Source organism: Epinephelus lanceolatus, chromosome 22 (genome assembly GCF_041903045.1).
Source record: "Epinephelus lanceolatus isolate andai-2023 chromosome 22, ASM4190304v1, whole genome shotgun sequence".
Lineage (NCBI taxonomy): Eukaryota > Metazoa > Chordata > Actinopteri > Perciformes > Serranidae > Epinephelus > Epinephelus lanceolatus.
The window spans coordinates 26,641,915-26,656,861 of NC_135755.1; the positions used below are offsets into that span (position 1 = coordinate 26,641,915).

The following is a 14,947-nucleotide window of genomic DNA, read 5'->3' on the forward strand; positions in this document are numbered from 1 at the left end:
TTCGAGCAGCTGGACTGTAGGGACGCAAAAACGGCCAAAATAACGCCGGAAACTAAATACACTTATCTTCAAAATATAAGCGTGACATATCATACACTGCATTAGGAACAGACAGGTGAGTAGTGCGAGTCAAAATGGCTTCATCTGGCTTTATTAACAGAATTTTAAATGATGTTTTTCAGTCTTTTCATAGCCTAATACAACAACTTTCAAGTCAATAAGATTGAAAGATTTTGTTTTGAATATCACATCTTTATGACTGACTGTCTGTCTGTCCTCAAGGATATTCAGTTACACAGTGATAAACGAAACGACTGCTAAAATACGGCCTTAAACTCCAGTCAGTCATGCAATGAAAAACTTTAATTAACTGTGTATAATATTTTCTGGCATATCGTGAACATTTAATTGGAACTTTTAATTGATTTATCCACTTGTGTTTGACACCAGTCCGCCCTGTTTCTACTGCGCACTCTTCAAGACATGCTAATTGTTTCCTCCTTACAAGCTCAAGTCAATTAACGTTTTATCGCTTTTATCATCCAAGATTTTACTTTGAAGGACCATACCGGAAGTTATTTATCTAACTGTGGCTGCCTTTACGCTGGTGTCCTCCCAGACACGAACCTGACCGCAGGACGATGGCGTTAACGGGGCTGCTGCTGCTGGAGTTGGGTCTGTACGCCTGCTGCTTCGTCTGTGGGATTGTTGCCGCCGCATCCGTCACCATTGTCCAGGTGACTTCATCCATACATCAATAAACCAAACTAATCCTTAAACTTCTTTTATCTCCATCCTCTTCCGGGTAGACTCACTTTTTCAGTGCGCGCGTGAGTTCCAGAACGTGAAAACGGGCAGTGAAAACGGAAAAAATAACAACATAGAGGCTGTATTTGTGCCATTTATTTTACCGTATTCAAAGTTAATTATGTTTTCGATATATCTCGGTTCTAAAATGAACACAGTACGCTGCTTTTGGGGGCCAAAACAAATTTTTAATCCCTTTTTACGCTCGTGCGCATCTTAACATATTTCTGTAAATGTTACGTAGGCTGTTAGTAGTGGGGCGCGAGCAGCTAAAAAAAAAGACACGCGCTTTCACTTTCTTCTGATTTCCTGCTAACTGTGAGTGTTGTAGGAAGTCTCAGACACATCTTTATATTATATCTGTGTTTTTAGGCTAGTTCCTACATCACAATGTGTTGTTTCCTAAAGGGAACTACTTTCCTTATCAAAAACACTAAAGAAAATTACGCAAACTCTATTATCATCAGCACGCGCAGTATTGTATCACTGTGTGTCCAATTTATTCCACTTAATTTAATGAGCTTCTAGCTAAAGGCACAGTTAAGAATAACATTTATTTTGAGGCTTAACATCCGTTTAACTCCACTTTCTCTATCAGGAAATACATGAGCGTGTGAAAATGCGCGTGCACCTAATTGTTTTGATGTGCGTGCGCGCGCGGGTAATAACAGAGTCATGTGTCCAGATACTGTTCTCATCATGTGACCAGATGGTCCTCGTGCCCAATTATTCTCTCCACTCTTTTATAGAAGTCAGATGCTGCACTTTATGTGTGTTGTATTTTGTTGGTGCAATTACAGCAATGTGACAAAATGGAAGTCACGGGAACAATGTGACTAAACTGAGACTGTTGAGTGAAACAAAATGACAAAAAAGAAACAACAGAAGTACAAAAATAAAATTTAAAATCTCTTTATCTCTCAGGGTAATTTTGGAGGTCGGTGCATGCTGTATGGACTCGTCAACTACAATGCTACAGCAAGCCTCATTGATATCAAGTCCTCCAGCTCCTCCTCTCTGTGCTACTTTGTGTCTGCCATATCAGTCCTGGTGGCAGTGGTGTGTTTCTCACTGTCTCTGTACTGGCTGTACTCCTTCTGCATCGAAGGGGAAATCAAAAGGTAATTGCACACGTGTTTGTGTATGGCATCAAAAACCATTAGCTCTCAGTGCCCTGATAGAGGAAACAGCCATTGTTTGTGAGTTCCTCTGTCTTTCTGTTGAATTCTGTTGCTTACTCTGTTGGAATCCTTAAAGCAGGGCCAAACCTTGTGTGACCCAACCCTTAGGAGACATTTGTAGAAACTCACCAGCTAAACCAACTTAAAACAAAAATCAATGAGCAGGGGATGACTGAGTGCCTTTTTAGGGAGCCAGCACATGACTGAAGGCAGCACGGGGGAAAGTGCACACACTATGTCTTTTTACGACTTTTTTATATTATTGTTTATGACATACCAACTCTTTACGAAAACTATAACAGTTGACAGTGATATAGCCTACCTAACACTCATATTACATTTTAGTTTTACACTTTTAATACATTTGAAAGTAAGGAAACAGAGAGACAGTACAGTGTTTGACAGTGATTGTACCTGCTGCCCACAGCTGTTGAGCAAAAGCTGGTATGGCAACACCACTTGAGCAAACCAGATGCAAAACAGATTATTTTGGACATTGGTGCATGCTTGCCTGTTGTAGCATTGCAATTTTTTTCCTTTATATTTTTTATCACTATATTGGGGGGGGCTTGGTCCTTTGTTAAAATGGGTTGACTAAAACTGAAACTTCTCCTGTAACTCTGTAATCATCTTATATTTGAACTTTACTATTTGCCAACTAAGTGAACGCAAATGTTACACAGCTTGTAATAATCTTAATTGATCACACAAGAAACTTTTAAGTGATAAAAGCTGATATAAGTTCAAAAAATTGGCACTAGTCAATGTTTCCACTCAAAATCGAGAGGAAAATGAATATCATGTATTAAAGCTGATATTAATATCCCATACAGTATTTTCCCACCCATAACAGCCATCTCAGCCAGGCATGTGTAAAAGCATTTTACTATAAATGCATGTACAGAAACCGTGCAACTGCACGAAAACAGAAGTGTCACAATTCTCGTAAAAGCACAACTGCTGTTATGCTTGTTTTAACTTGTATCAGCCATTACACTGTCTGTCCCTACTCCAGAGTTGTATCCTTGTTAGTGTGAAACAATGAAACAACGTCAACCCACACTTTTAAACTTATTTTGGGTGTGTCAGCAGGATGGTTTAATTAGGTTTTGCTACAAGTTTTACAGACTGAATGGCCTCTCTGACACTGGTCTAACAGTTCAGGCTGCAAAACGGGCGAGGAGGGAAAAACAAACATGGAGCAGAAATCAAAACCTGGTCACAGAGGACATGCCATTGTAACATAGTCACATGTTACATACAGTAGTTTGACGTCATTTCCTCATTTGTTCAGAGGTTGAGATAACACTTTATTCTTCCATTTCTGTTTTCCATCGCTTCACAGAACGCTCGCCGCCGTTCTCACCCTTGTTCTGTTTACTCTGTTCTCCACAGGGAGCGCTTGGGGATGAACCTGATTATAGCTGCGAGTGGCTTCTTCCTGTTCTTCCTGCTCATCTCGGGGTGCATGTTGAAGATCGGACGCGACTCGCTCTGCAAGTCGGTCATAGAGAGCGTTCCCAACATCACAAGGTGGCACAGGCACACACACACTCACACACTCCTCACAGTGCGACCGCAACATGCACAGGCTTGTCCACACTAAGTCAGAAATGAAAGTCAACACAACTTTTGAAACCCTGTGAGCTTTACCCTCATGCTTGCTTGCTTTTTCGTTTTGTACTCAGAACTGTTTAACTGTCTTCATCTCTTTTTTACAGCCTTATAAGTATGCTTACTGTATAACTTTTAAGCCTAAGTGGTCATGTTTGATATTTCATGATTATTTTGAAGGAACTTTGGCAGCCAGTCAGCTAACACCTATTTGACAGGACACAAATGTTGGTTTGAAATGTTATGATCAGTAACTTTCTAACATGCGATCTATTTCTGTCTCTGAAGATGTGAAGATGCCCAGGCCAAGAATTGGGTCAGCCCACTTAAAGGGGAAAGGTTCTACAACAGTCTATATAAAGCTGAGGTCAGTAGGCTTCCTCCGTTGCTTTTTATGGGTACAGAACCAGTTCTTGTAACTCTTTGCATTATGTTATACTACATGTTATATACCCCAAATGTTCCTTTTAATAATATACAGCAAAAAAGAGCAATATGGTCATTGTTCTTCAGTTTAATGAATGGAAGAGTTGCCTAACATCTGCGGGAATAAGAGAGTTTAAAAGAAAAGTGATCAGAGAGCTAGTTTTTACAAGATGTGTGAATGAATTGGACATGATTCAGTCAGCGTTCATTCTTAAAACAGCTATAAAGAACCACTAGTGCGGGGATATTCAGCTTGCTCTGCCCGGGGGCCACTTTTGCAAAATGACGGGAGACAAGCAGCCCGTTAATAAACTGTTAATTGTTGTCCTCACTCATCTTTGCCAAGAGGCAAATCCAGCTGCAGCAGCCCTGCACAGGTCAGGTGTACACAGGGTTGTTTCTAGGATTTAAGGACATTCAGGGCTTAGCAGGGACTATTATTGGGGGGGGGGGTCCTCCTCTGGCACTGTTTGTTTTTTTAAACAAGCTCTATGTTGATGCTTTTTTAAATGAAAGTTGGCACCTTATTTACATCCAAAGAACAAAAAAATATGTAAAAAGAAAAAAAAATTCAGATTCAGATGAAAGAGCTTCAAGTCCATCTTGTGTGTCATGTTTCATCTCCTCCTCCTCCTCCTCCTCAGACGGCAGTGTGGGTCAACTTCTTCTTCTGGCTTATCATCGGGGTTCTGGTGCTCGTCCAGAGGCGTCAGAGCTCAGGGTCAAAGTTGATTCCAGGAGGGTATGGAGGGTACGGTGGGCCGGCCGGGGGGCTTTTTGGTGACGCGGGGGTGACGGCTGCAGAGACTGAGCCATTTTTCAACCGTCCCGCAAGACCACAGTGAGGACGGGCGTGGAAGATGACTTACAGAAACACGTACATTAGCACAACATGATTATGTGGGAGTAGATGTGGAAAACAGGTAGACACATTCAGTGTTCATATTTGTCACAGTTATTTATTGTGTTTAACTTTATTTGCTCCCGAGTGTTGTGATACAATAGAAGCATTGCGCGTCGACGAGGATGGGATTCGAACCCACGCGTGCAGAGCACAATGGATTAGCAGTCCATCGCCTTAACCACTCGGCCACCTCGTCAAGCTGGTGTCCCTCACTAAAAACAACAATGTTGTCAAGCCTTTCTGTCAGGGCATATCTGCCACAGACTGCCACTTTAACTGCTGATAAGAACATTTACCTGTTTCCCACATGTACTCACAAAAGCCACTTCAAATGTCTGACCACTGGATCACACAGAAATATATCTATTTGTTTACATAACAAGAAGCAGGACAATGTTTATTGCAGGCATTCATTTTTTATATCAGTGTGCTACAATTTTGGATTTTTGATTTGACTGGCAGATGTGTCCTATGTTAAAAACATTTTCACTCATTTTACAAATATTAACACAGCCCTCAAAAGCCTAAAGTCTTTTTTTTTTTTTTTTTTTGAAAAGTTCCACTCTGTGCCCACTAATTTTATTTCTATGAGTTGCCTCTGTTCTTTATTTATAATTAATTATTTTATGTGACATTGAGGCTGATTGTCGTTTCTGTTCATTTTGTCTGGAAATGTTTGCCATGTGATCTTGGATAGTCCAGTCTGTCACACTATGTGAACATAACCACTGCTTATAGAAAGACTTGCTATGGCTCAAAACAACCACAGTAACCTTATATTAAATTATGCAACACATAAATGGATTTTTACTTTTAGGTATGATATTTGCTCCCACCATAACTTTTACATCTAATATCCTGTCTAGGTGCTCATCAACAGTGATACTGTGTTTGGGATATTGCACCTTAGGAGTTAATGTACCTTAAATGTCTGTATGTCAAGATCTCAGCCACTTGGTTTGTAGTGATGACACGTGGTGTGCTCCTTTTTGAACCAATAAACCAAAGAGTTAAAACACAAAGACCCAAATGTGTGTACTGCAAATGTTTTTCAATGGGAATGGAGACATGGAGACAGATATGATGAACTGTGTCTCCCTCTGCTGGTTCATAACAAGTTAGGAATTGTACCAGGGATACATGGGTGTTAAACTGAGTATATTTTGTGTCAGTTCATGCTCCTCCATTGCAATTAAGCTTTATTTTGGCCATCCAATTCAAGTACTAATCAGCAGGGATAGATTCAAGACAAAACAGCGCATTTCCTCCAGAAGAAATTAGCACAAAGCATACTTCATGTTGCCTTTTTCCCTTCCATCAGAAGCCTGTTTCTGCTACAGCCTCACAAAACCAATAGGTCCCACCAGTTTATTAATTTTGCCCAGGACAGCTAACCCCAACAAACCACTGCTTGGCTGTGATATTCGTCAGTGATTAGCAACCGATCACCAATCTTACCAAACCCAAGAACTTGTCTATATCAGAAAACCCCAAAATAAATTCAGACCTTTATTTATATTGGTAATAATCTAAATGCACCATGAAAAATGCATTTATAGGTTAATCTGTGCACAGGCAGTGAAGTAAAACATACTGTAGCTGCATACTGACAAATATTTGATCAATATTCGACCATCAGACTCGGGAGATTTCTTAAAAAATTGAACGAGGTGTGACTGAGCGAGTTCCCAGTGGTCACCTGACAGATCAAAATAGACAGCTTACTCCTGCTATTACAACATGACTCCTACTCCTTCCTTAAATGTCTAATCTCTGTGGATTACCTGACCTCACTTGAGCCCTGAGGTAGAAGATAATAATCACTGGAGGGAGAGAGGGAGAGACAGGATTGGAAAGAAGGAGACACATGGGGACAGAGAACGGAGATAAAACAATATAGGGAAGACATACCAGCACACTGGAGGAAGAACTTCACTTGGTCTGTAAATCAACTTCCAAAAGCTACTTCCACAATCTACATCTAAATTAGAATCCAAACCTGGAGTTACTGTATGTTTTTTCTTAAATATGCACAGGAAGTCTAAAGGACAACTATAAAAGAGAGAGAACGCTGGAGAACATCGAGGACTGTCTTGAACTCGAGTCCCAGAAGAAGACCACAAAGGTTGTGATTAATTTGACTTTGGAGTCTCTGGTAAGACCTTTTCACACCTATTTGGCTATTCTATTGATCTACTGATTTAAAATGAGCTGTGTGGATGCAAACATGTCCGAGAGGAAAAAATAAGAGTAAATTAAATAAGAAGATAAAAAGAGACTGATGGAAGAACAGGGATAAAAGAGGAATACAGAGAAGAGCAGCAGTGGCCACTGTAGCCTGAGCTAAGCCATGATAAGCCTCTTTAAGCTACTTCACTCTCCACAGATCAAATGTTCTGTTTAAAACCTGTTGATCTGTGAGACTTCTGACTGCAAGCTATTGATTCACTTCATCTAATTTTTTTTTTTGGCAGGATAGCTGTAGTTTGCTGCCAGATCAGACAAAAGGTATAGAGAGCAGAGTCCTGAATAAAGAGCCTTCCGAATGGACAAAAAGACTCTTTTCAAGCATCTGTCTGCTTAAATGTCCTTGAGCTAATCATTGTACAATGTCTAGCTCGTGTTTTGACCTCTGACCTCCATCCCCCCCCCTCTATCTTTGCACAGAACATGTCTCTGAACCAGTGTGAATCAGTGGCAGTGAGCGTGGAGTCCCTTCTCACTGACGCCAAGAGGATGCAGATGCAGTGCCGCGAACGCAGCGAGCAGCTCTCCATAGCCGCCACGCAGCTGAGGGTGGAGTCGGCCGCCCTGAGGGAGCAGTGCGAGTCCACCCAGCTCGACATGGCGCGAATCCGCCGGCAGCTGGACGAGCTGATGGATACCAAAGCCGCCTTCGAGGCTAGGGAGAGGCAGGCGCGTAAACTCAGCAAGCATCTGTGAGGGGAATGAGGAAGAGAGGGATGGTGATGGTGATGGTGAACACTGGATTTGTACTAAAGGTGGAAAGTGGGGGTGAGGAGGTGAGAAGAAGGGGTTTAAGTCTAGAAACTCTGAGGGAAGGGGGAGAAATGGATGAGGGAGGCAAGGAAGACAGAGAGAGAGAAGGAAGGGAAAAGATGCCCAGTGATGAGAGTCAGAGAAAAAAAGAAAGAAAGAAAAAAGCACTTTATCAATACTGACAGCTCTTTCTTGTTCCTATTGGCTTTGGCTGCTATGTGAAACGTGAATACGTACAAGAACTTGATCCCTCTCCTATTTCCCACTTTTCATGTCAAATAAACACTGTCCAAATACACTCGTCTCCTTCTGTCCTTGAACATATCCTCTCCTCATTAAGCTTGATTTAAACTCAACACTATCATTAGGCATGTGAGGTAAGTGGCTTAAAGTTGATAAAGAGCAACCGATGTCTGTTGAGGAATGACATCATGAACTAAATGAGATAAGTTTTTTTCCCAACATTTAACCTGGTATCCCTGAATGCCTCACATTGCTCCCTGATGTTGTTCCTATGGAAACGGGGAGCCAGAAACTGTTGAGCACAGGCTGTTAGCTAGCTGTAGCAGCTATAAAGATAAAAACAAAGGGAGCAAATAGGTTAATTAATATTTAATCTGTTAAAGAATGACAGTTAAAAAATGTTCAAATATCCAACTGATGCAATAAACATTAACTGACCCTTTATTAAATAAAACTGATGTACTACTTTTATCATTGCATGCAGGACATGAAAAAAATTTGTGTGTGAATTTGTGTGTGTGTGCACTCATAAACACCTGAGAAGGAACTGATCGCACAAACAAGCAAACCCTTGTGTCACAAAAGATTAAAATTTTAATCACCATTATAAATCATTCTATAAATACATAGTCGCCATATCATTAAGAACTTATTTTAAATAGCAATAGATAATAAACAAGCAATAGGGAGGTTGGTCGCCGGGGTCAAGGGTGCAGGAAAAACAACAACACAGTAATCTTCTGGTTGATGCAGTGGGGACAAAACCGTGACTGTTAGTGGAAGTAGCTGGGAATGTGTGTGTGTGAGAAGTTTGGTTTCTTTGCCATTGGTCTTCGGTAAAATCTTCCTCCTATCACCGCTCTGAAAGACAAAATGAGAATGGGTTACAGAGAAAATCTCCCAACAGTAAGGTGTTTGCACATGCAAACAGGTGACAGGTAGACTTACTTTCAACTTTCTTTTTTAGTGGCGACAGTGCTGCTTTTGCCTGAAATGCACACAGAGAAATCACACATTTAGCTGGTTTATTTGTTGGAGTGTGTATGTAGTGTAGCATTGTGACTGTCAGTTACTTATCATTGTAATTTAGTGTAATGTCAACACTGAAATGAGAGTGTAGTGCAACAGCTGAGACACATGGGAGCTGAAATGGAGACATAGCTAGTCATTTTTTTACCTTCTTGATAGCAGTCCAGTCTTCAAGGATGTCAATGTCTCTCAACATGTAGACGATGAAAGGCCCTGTGAGACAGAGAGGGAGTACTGAACTGAACCGTACCGAACTGCTTGGTGGAAACAGGGCTTAAATGTTTTTGAATGAAAGGTAAAAGGGGATGTTGAGGTAGGGGGGAGCGCAGAAAAAGGGGAAGGTTTACCTGAAACCAGAGCTACTTTCTTTTTCCTCTCCGACCGACCCAGCAGGTTCTTCCTTTTACACTTCTTGCCCCTCATCTCATCGCTCCACTCTGGAATTAAATACAGCATTTATTACATAACTGTAACTGTTCAGATTCATTTCTTAACAATGGCAGCAAAAGTACAGTAGATTTATGTTGTTCCTCACATCAGCAAGACTAATAATGATAATGACATCTTAGCTGTACCTGAGGTGAGGTCTATATTCTGCCTGTCCTCCTCCAGTCTTCTTATCTTTTCCAGCAGTTCAGTCTTCATGGTATCGAACAGCATCATCCGCTCACTCTGTACCACACATACAGTACAAATACACAAACACAGTTTTAGTAATGTGTTCATTTTGCTCAGTGACAATGGCTAATGTGTACCAGTGTCCCTATGCAGTGTACAGCAAGGGTGTCCAAACTTTTTAATGGAAGCTAGATTAGATCATTTGAATACTTGGGGGCCAGCTGCTGCTTGCATCATATGGTTCATTTTTAATCATTGCTAGGTAACCAGATGTTTACTTGTTTACCGTGTGTGTGTGAAAACACACTAGTTCTGCCCACGTGCATGCCTACAATCTATATGACAGTCCTGTCATCATGAGGTGAAGGGAAAAAAATGCAATTTAGCTAGCTTGATTAACCAATTTCCATATAGCCTCGTATATTTTGAAACAGCAGCCATTTAAAATCCACCCGCAGGTCACAATTGGCCCCCGGGCCAGACTTTGAACATGCCTGCTGTACAGTATGTTTGTTAATTACCTCCAGGTGCTGCTTTGCTCCTTGTTGTTCACACTCATACTTGTGCTTGATCACCTGCAGACACAGCTCTTTGTACACTCCTTCAGACAGAGACAGAGAGAGGATGTTTAAGACAGAAAGTGGATATTTATAGATTTTTTTTGTGGTTTTAGTTGCTTTTAGAAGTTGACAGAAACAAACACAGCCTGACCTTTATGATACTAGCATCATTTAACGCCCACTCACTAATCAAAGCAAAGACCAAACACAGACCATTTCTATATGAACACAGCTAAAGAAACTATAATGGGCAGAATACAACAAGACATTGCTGTAGGTGTAGGAATAAGAAATTCCCTTTAAAGTGCCCTTACATAGCATTTGAAATCAATCAAATCATACTTTAGGCTACAATCACCCTCCAGTCTGCAGATTATATTTAGCACAGGGGGACTTCTGGAGTCCCATCAAGCTGCCTGAGACACTGATGTTTGTCAAACAGCCCCACCTAGTGGTCAGAAGCTATATCATGCTACGTTAGACTTGAGAAAACACACACACCTTGTAAAAGATGTAAAGTCCAGTTTGTGTGCTGGAAAATGTATGACAAAAGTAATACAATGCAAACTGTAACAGATCTCCTGTTAAGTTTTTCAGGTCTGTTTGGGATGCATATTGTGTGCAGGTGACATTCATCCAAAAAAAGTCACACATTAACTATAAATTTGAACATCATTCCACTGTGGTTAAAGGAAACTGTAGTGTTGTACGCCATGAGATACAAACTCGGGCTGTTCAAAATCTGAGCATGTCGGGTTCCGTGTGTGTGTTTTCACTTACCAGCTACTTGTGTCCGTATCTGCATGCTGTCCTGTAGTGCAATCAGTGGTTCTCTGTATTCTCCAGCCTTCCCTGTCAGCACCTCGTCCAGCTTCACTTTCACTTGGTTCTGCCGCTCCCGAAACAACCTGTAATCACACGGTGCAGTCAGTCTTTCCTTCTTTTTTTTCTGCTTTTCTTCATACTACTGAGATTATGTTTCAACTTACGTCTCTTTCAGCTCATGAAACTGTTTTTCCAGATCCATCATCTCATCAATACATTCTCCTCTCCTTCGCTCACAGTCTTCATCGTCCATCTCTTCACGAAGGAGACAAGACACAAACAGTGAAAAACAGAGACATTGCATCTAATCAGGCAACAATTCCGCAAAGCTCTTGGATTTTACCCGAACTCTCCTCTTCTTCCTCCTCTTCCTCGTCTTCACTATCATCCAAGTCGCTCTCCCTCTCTTCCGTGCTCTCCTCCATGGTCTCCTCTCCTCCTGCACCTCCACCATCCTCTCTTGGTTTCTCCACCACCCCGTTGGCCTCAGGGAGCTGTGCCTCTCCTGCTGCCTCCATCCCGTCCTCCGGCACCGTCACAGGCGGTTGGGTGGACAGGCCTGGCTTCGAAACATGTAGACACACTTTAACTATACCACAAAGGTAAAGGTTTATAAGTCAACCAAAACTTGTTCTTTCTCTTGCTGAGCTATTCCATTGATTATTGAATATCACATAGTACAAAAAATGTTTACCATTAGTAAATATTCTAATTAAGATCACTTGATTACATTTATTATTTTTCTTGATAATTTTAATTATCATAAACAACCCTCCCAAATGCTTAAACTCAGATTTGTGATATCATCAAATATAAAGTCTGGAGCTGCTCCACAGACTACAAATTGGGAAAGACGTTGTAGAGGGGAATGTTCTGAGTATATGAGTACATCACCTGCATATAAGATAATTTTATGCGTTATGTTATTGGTGCGGATACCTGTAATGTTGCTGTTTTGACATAATGCTGCTCCTAATAGTTAAATAAGAAGTGCAAACAGTGAGGGTGAGAGCAGACATCCTTGTCTGGTGCCTCTACGGAGTGTGAAACTTTGTGAAATGAGGTTGTTAGTCATAACTGCTGCCCTTGGAGTGTTGTAGAATGTTGTGATCCATTAAATAAATGATTATTAAAAGTCTGCCTTTAATAAATTCTGTTTGGTCTGGGTGAACGAGGGATGAGATAACTGATTCAAGTCAGGTTGACAGTGCTTTGCTGATGATTTTGATATCTGTGTTAATCAAGGAAATGGGTCTGAGACTAGTACAGTGAGTAGGGTCCTTATTTGTTTTAAGCAGTACAGAAATCAGTACTGTGTTCATATGATATGGTGATATTTTTTTAATCTCATCTGTCATTCTGGTGAACAGTGGTGATAGTGTTTGCCAAAAGTGTTGGCTTGAATGTGAGCATGAATGGGTGTCTGTCTCTCTATGTGTCAACCCTGTGACAGTCTGGCGACCTGTCCAGGGTGTACGTCGCTTCTCGCCCAGTATCAGTTGGGATACGCTCCAGCCCCCGGCGACCCTGTACCAGGATACGCAGTTACAGATACTGAAATAATAAATGAATGGATATAAACACACATTCTGTGGGTCCACAAAATCAGTCTCTTATTCATTGTCCATGGGACAGCTCCAGTCTTTATACTTGATGACATCACAAGTCTGACACTTACTTCTCCGGTTTCAAGCTGAGAGAGAGAGTAGCTCATGTTCATAAAAACTGATTGAACTTTCCAAGGCCATGGAAATAAGTTAACATATTTGAGTTCTTAATTTAGGTAGTGTTCCCCTCAAAGAACGTAGAAAGATTTCTTTGCTGATTTAAAAAAAATGTTTTTAACCACCATTTTGTTTTGGATGTCCTTATTTAAAATAGAAACATATAAAATAGCTGCATGAGGAAGTATTGCCATTTATATCACAGTTGCAATACTTGTAAAATAGAACAATGTATGTGTCCACTACTGGAGAAATGCAGTGGGAGCCTAGATTTAAAATAGCTATTTTAGGTTCTTCTTCTTCTGTACACAGAGCAAATTTAAATGAAACGCAACCGTCTTTACTGACAATGTTGATTTCCTTGATTTCACGACTACTACTTACTCATTATGGGTGACACTGGTAAATGACAACACTGCAGCTGGGTGGCAATAATAGTAACCAATGCCACATGAAAGCACACAGAAAGCAGACAGAGGGGAAAACATATTCCCATGTTGGTCTGTTCTCGTTTTATTTGTGACTTGTAGCTTGTTGTGCAGACAGACATTAATGTGAATATACTTACAGTGGAAAGCCCGCGGGACACCGAGCTACCGTATGACTTCCGTATCTCTGTCAAGTCAGCTGGAATAGAACACAGCACACGACCGGAAGTTACCCGACTTTGTTTGATGAAATGCAAAAGAATAAGCAAAACATATTCTACCTTACACAACGTTGGTGACGCTCTATGTAAAATAATTAAAAAGTTGAAAATACAAACTGTTTATTTTCTCCGAGATGTTGCTACACTCATTTACAGGGTTTTTATTTTGATACCTTACCGGATGACTCATTTTAATCTGCGCACTTGACCACTGGCAGCTTCCGTGATGTCATACAGTAAGACGGTGAACGTTATGAACCCGTCGGTGTATTTACACCAAACTAACGTCCTGAGCTGAGCCTGAAGCCATTTATCCTGTCAGTACATTCACATACAACCCCCAAGAAATTAACCGAGACTCGTTGTTGCGTTTTCATGTCAAATTAGCGGCAAATAAAGCCCAGTGAAGTCAAGTGCAACACTAGCTAACAATTGAACCCACACAGCGAGGGAATGACTGCTCATCACATCACACTGTCACAATGTTTAAGTTTATTCAATGGCAGGTATTTTCTCTGCGTGTAGTTGGTTGTTAACAATATAATACGCGTTTAAGTGCCATTATGTACGCTGAGGCATCACCAGAGTAGCTTTCACACTGACCCTCTCCTCCAACTGTACACGGATTAATAAGTAACGTTATCCGTCCATGCAGACAGACAGACAGGCGATGCTGTTTGTAAACACATAACGTTTCCTTTACCGGACAACACAGTGACCACAAGAGTCCGCTCACCTTCTCCCTCCGCTCTGCTGTAGAAAGTTAAAGTATCATTTGCTGTATTTCCATTTTAAAAAGTACTTCCTCCTCACTTCAATCTTCGGTTCGACACTTTGCCGGACTCTACAGCCCGTGAATTCAACCAATCAGCGCTGAGCCGGACTGTTGGAGTGGCCAATAGAAGCGACGATCCCCGAACATCGCTTGTCCAATCAAAAATGCTGAAGCGTGTCTAGAAACCAATCACAGTCCACTTTGGCGCTGCAAACCACCAGAATTAGCCGGTAGAGTAGACCTTATAAAAATACCGCGCATCTTCATTTTTTTTTACATTACATTTTTACAACATACATAACATTAAGATCAAAACAAAAACAAAATAAAACATTTTAATACAAAATAAGAAATCTATCTTTCATAGTTATTATTAATGATTGATATTTATCTATAGTGGCCTAGCTGACCTGATATTGGGGGTGTGAATCAAGGCCTCTGTGATGTAACAGACAGTTTTTCTGATCTTTTTATTCATAATATGCATGTGTAAAACACCTGTTGTGTTACATACATTTCAAGCCAAACATCAATAAAAAGATCCAACTACGGGCAGATGATGAGACAATGGGCCCCTGGGCACAGATATGCA

The 14,947-nt window shown here is 40.9% G+C and overlaps 2 protein-coding genes, 1 long non-coding RNA gene and 1 other non-coding gene across 7 annotated transcripts; 2 read left to right on the forward strand and 2 right to left on the reverse strand.

Annotated features, from left to right (window-relative positions):
* The first annotated feature begins 580 nt into the window (after nucleotides 1-580).
* tmem179ba (transmembrane protein 179Ba) lies at nucleotides 581-5,962 on the forward strand. The gene is made up of 5 exons (XM_033651929.2): nucleotides 581-737; nucleotides 1,732-1,928; nucleotides 3,384-3,521; nucleotides 3,891-3,969; nucleotides 4,673-5,962. The coding sequence occupies exons 1-5, from the start codon at nucleotides 642-644 to the stop codon at nucleotides 4,871-4,873; spliced, it is 711 nt and encodes a 236-aa protein (XP_033507820.1). The 5' UTR covers nucleotides 581-641; the 3' UTR covers nucleotides 4,874-5,962.
* On the reverse strand, nucleotides 5,047-5,128 carry trnas-gcu (transfer RNA serine (anticodon GCU)). The gene has a single exon. It is a non-coding gene; the product is annotated as a tRNA-Ser (tRNA).
* Nucleotides 5,963-6,738: 776 nt separating the features above from the next.
* Nucleotides 6,739-8,230, forward strand: LOC144459778 (uncharacterized). The gene is made up of 3 exons (XR_013488576.1): nucleotides 6,739-6,871; nucleotides 6,969-7,087; nucleotides 7,600-8,230. It is a non-coding gene; the product is annotated as an uncharacterized LOC144459778 (long non-coding RNA).
* A 516-nt stretch (nucleotides 8,231-8,746) lies between these two features.
* On the reverse strand, nucleotides 8,747-14,449 carry brms1 (BRMS1 transcriptional repressor and anoikis regulator). Of its 4 annotated transcripts, none has more exons than XM_078164417.1 (11): nucleotides 14,317-14,449; nucleotides 13,500-13,558; nucleotides 11,551-11,766; nucleotides 11,372-11,462; nucleotides 11,163-11,290; nucleotides 10,344-10,423; nucleotides 9,780-9,876; nucleotides 9,552-9,641; nucleotides 9,353-9,417; nucleotides 9,124-9,163; nucleotides 8,747-9,036 (listed from the first exon to the last, which is right to left on the reverse strand). In XM_078164417.1, the coding sequence occupies exons 3-11, from the start codon at nucleotides 11,723-11,725 to the stop codon at nucleotides 9,029-9,031; spliced, it is 774 nt and encodes a 257-aa protein (XP_078020543.1). In that variant the 5' UTR covers nucleotides 11,726-11,766; nucleotides 13,500-13,558; nucleotides 14,317-14,449; the 3' UTR covers nucleotides 8,747-9,028. The 4 variants fall into 4 exon arrangements, with proteins under 4 accessions (XP_078020543.1, XP_078020542.1, XP_078020545.1 ...); XM_078164416.1 differs by having other exon boundaries at nucleotides 11,551-11,770; XM_078164419.1 differs by lacking the exon at nucleotides 13,500-13,558 and having other exon boundaries at nucleotides 14,317-14,438.
* Between the last annotated feature and the right edge of the window lie 498 nt (nucleotides 14,450-14,947).

Bases quoted from the DNA above. Each gene is read 5' to 3' on its own strand.
- brms1 (XM_078164417.1), bottom strand. From the start codon at position 11,725: ATGGAGGCAGCAGGAGAGGCACAGCTCCCTGAGGCCAACGGGGTGGTG. The intron at 11,463-11,550 runs GTAAAATCCAAG...TCCTTCGTGAAG, and splicing joins GGAAGAAGAGGAGAGTTCGG to AGATGGACGATGAAGACTGT. The intron at 9,164-9,352 runs GTAAAAAAATGA...TGTGCATTTCAG, and splicing joins ACTGGACTGCTATCAAGAAG to GCAAAAGCAGCACTGTCGCC.
- tmem179ba (XM_033651929.2), top strand. From the start codon at position 642: ATGGCGTTAACGGGGCTGCTGCTGCTGGAGTTGGGTCTGTACGCCTGC. The intron at 738-1,731 runs GTGACTTCATCC...TTTATCTCTCAG, and splicing joins CATCCGTCACCATTGTCCAG to GGTAATTTTGGAGGTCGGTG. The intron at 3,522-3,890 runs GTGGCACAGGCA...CTGTCTCTGAAG, and splicing joins AGCGTTCCCAACATCACAAG to ATGTGAAGATGCCCAGGCCA.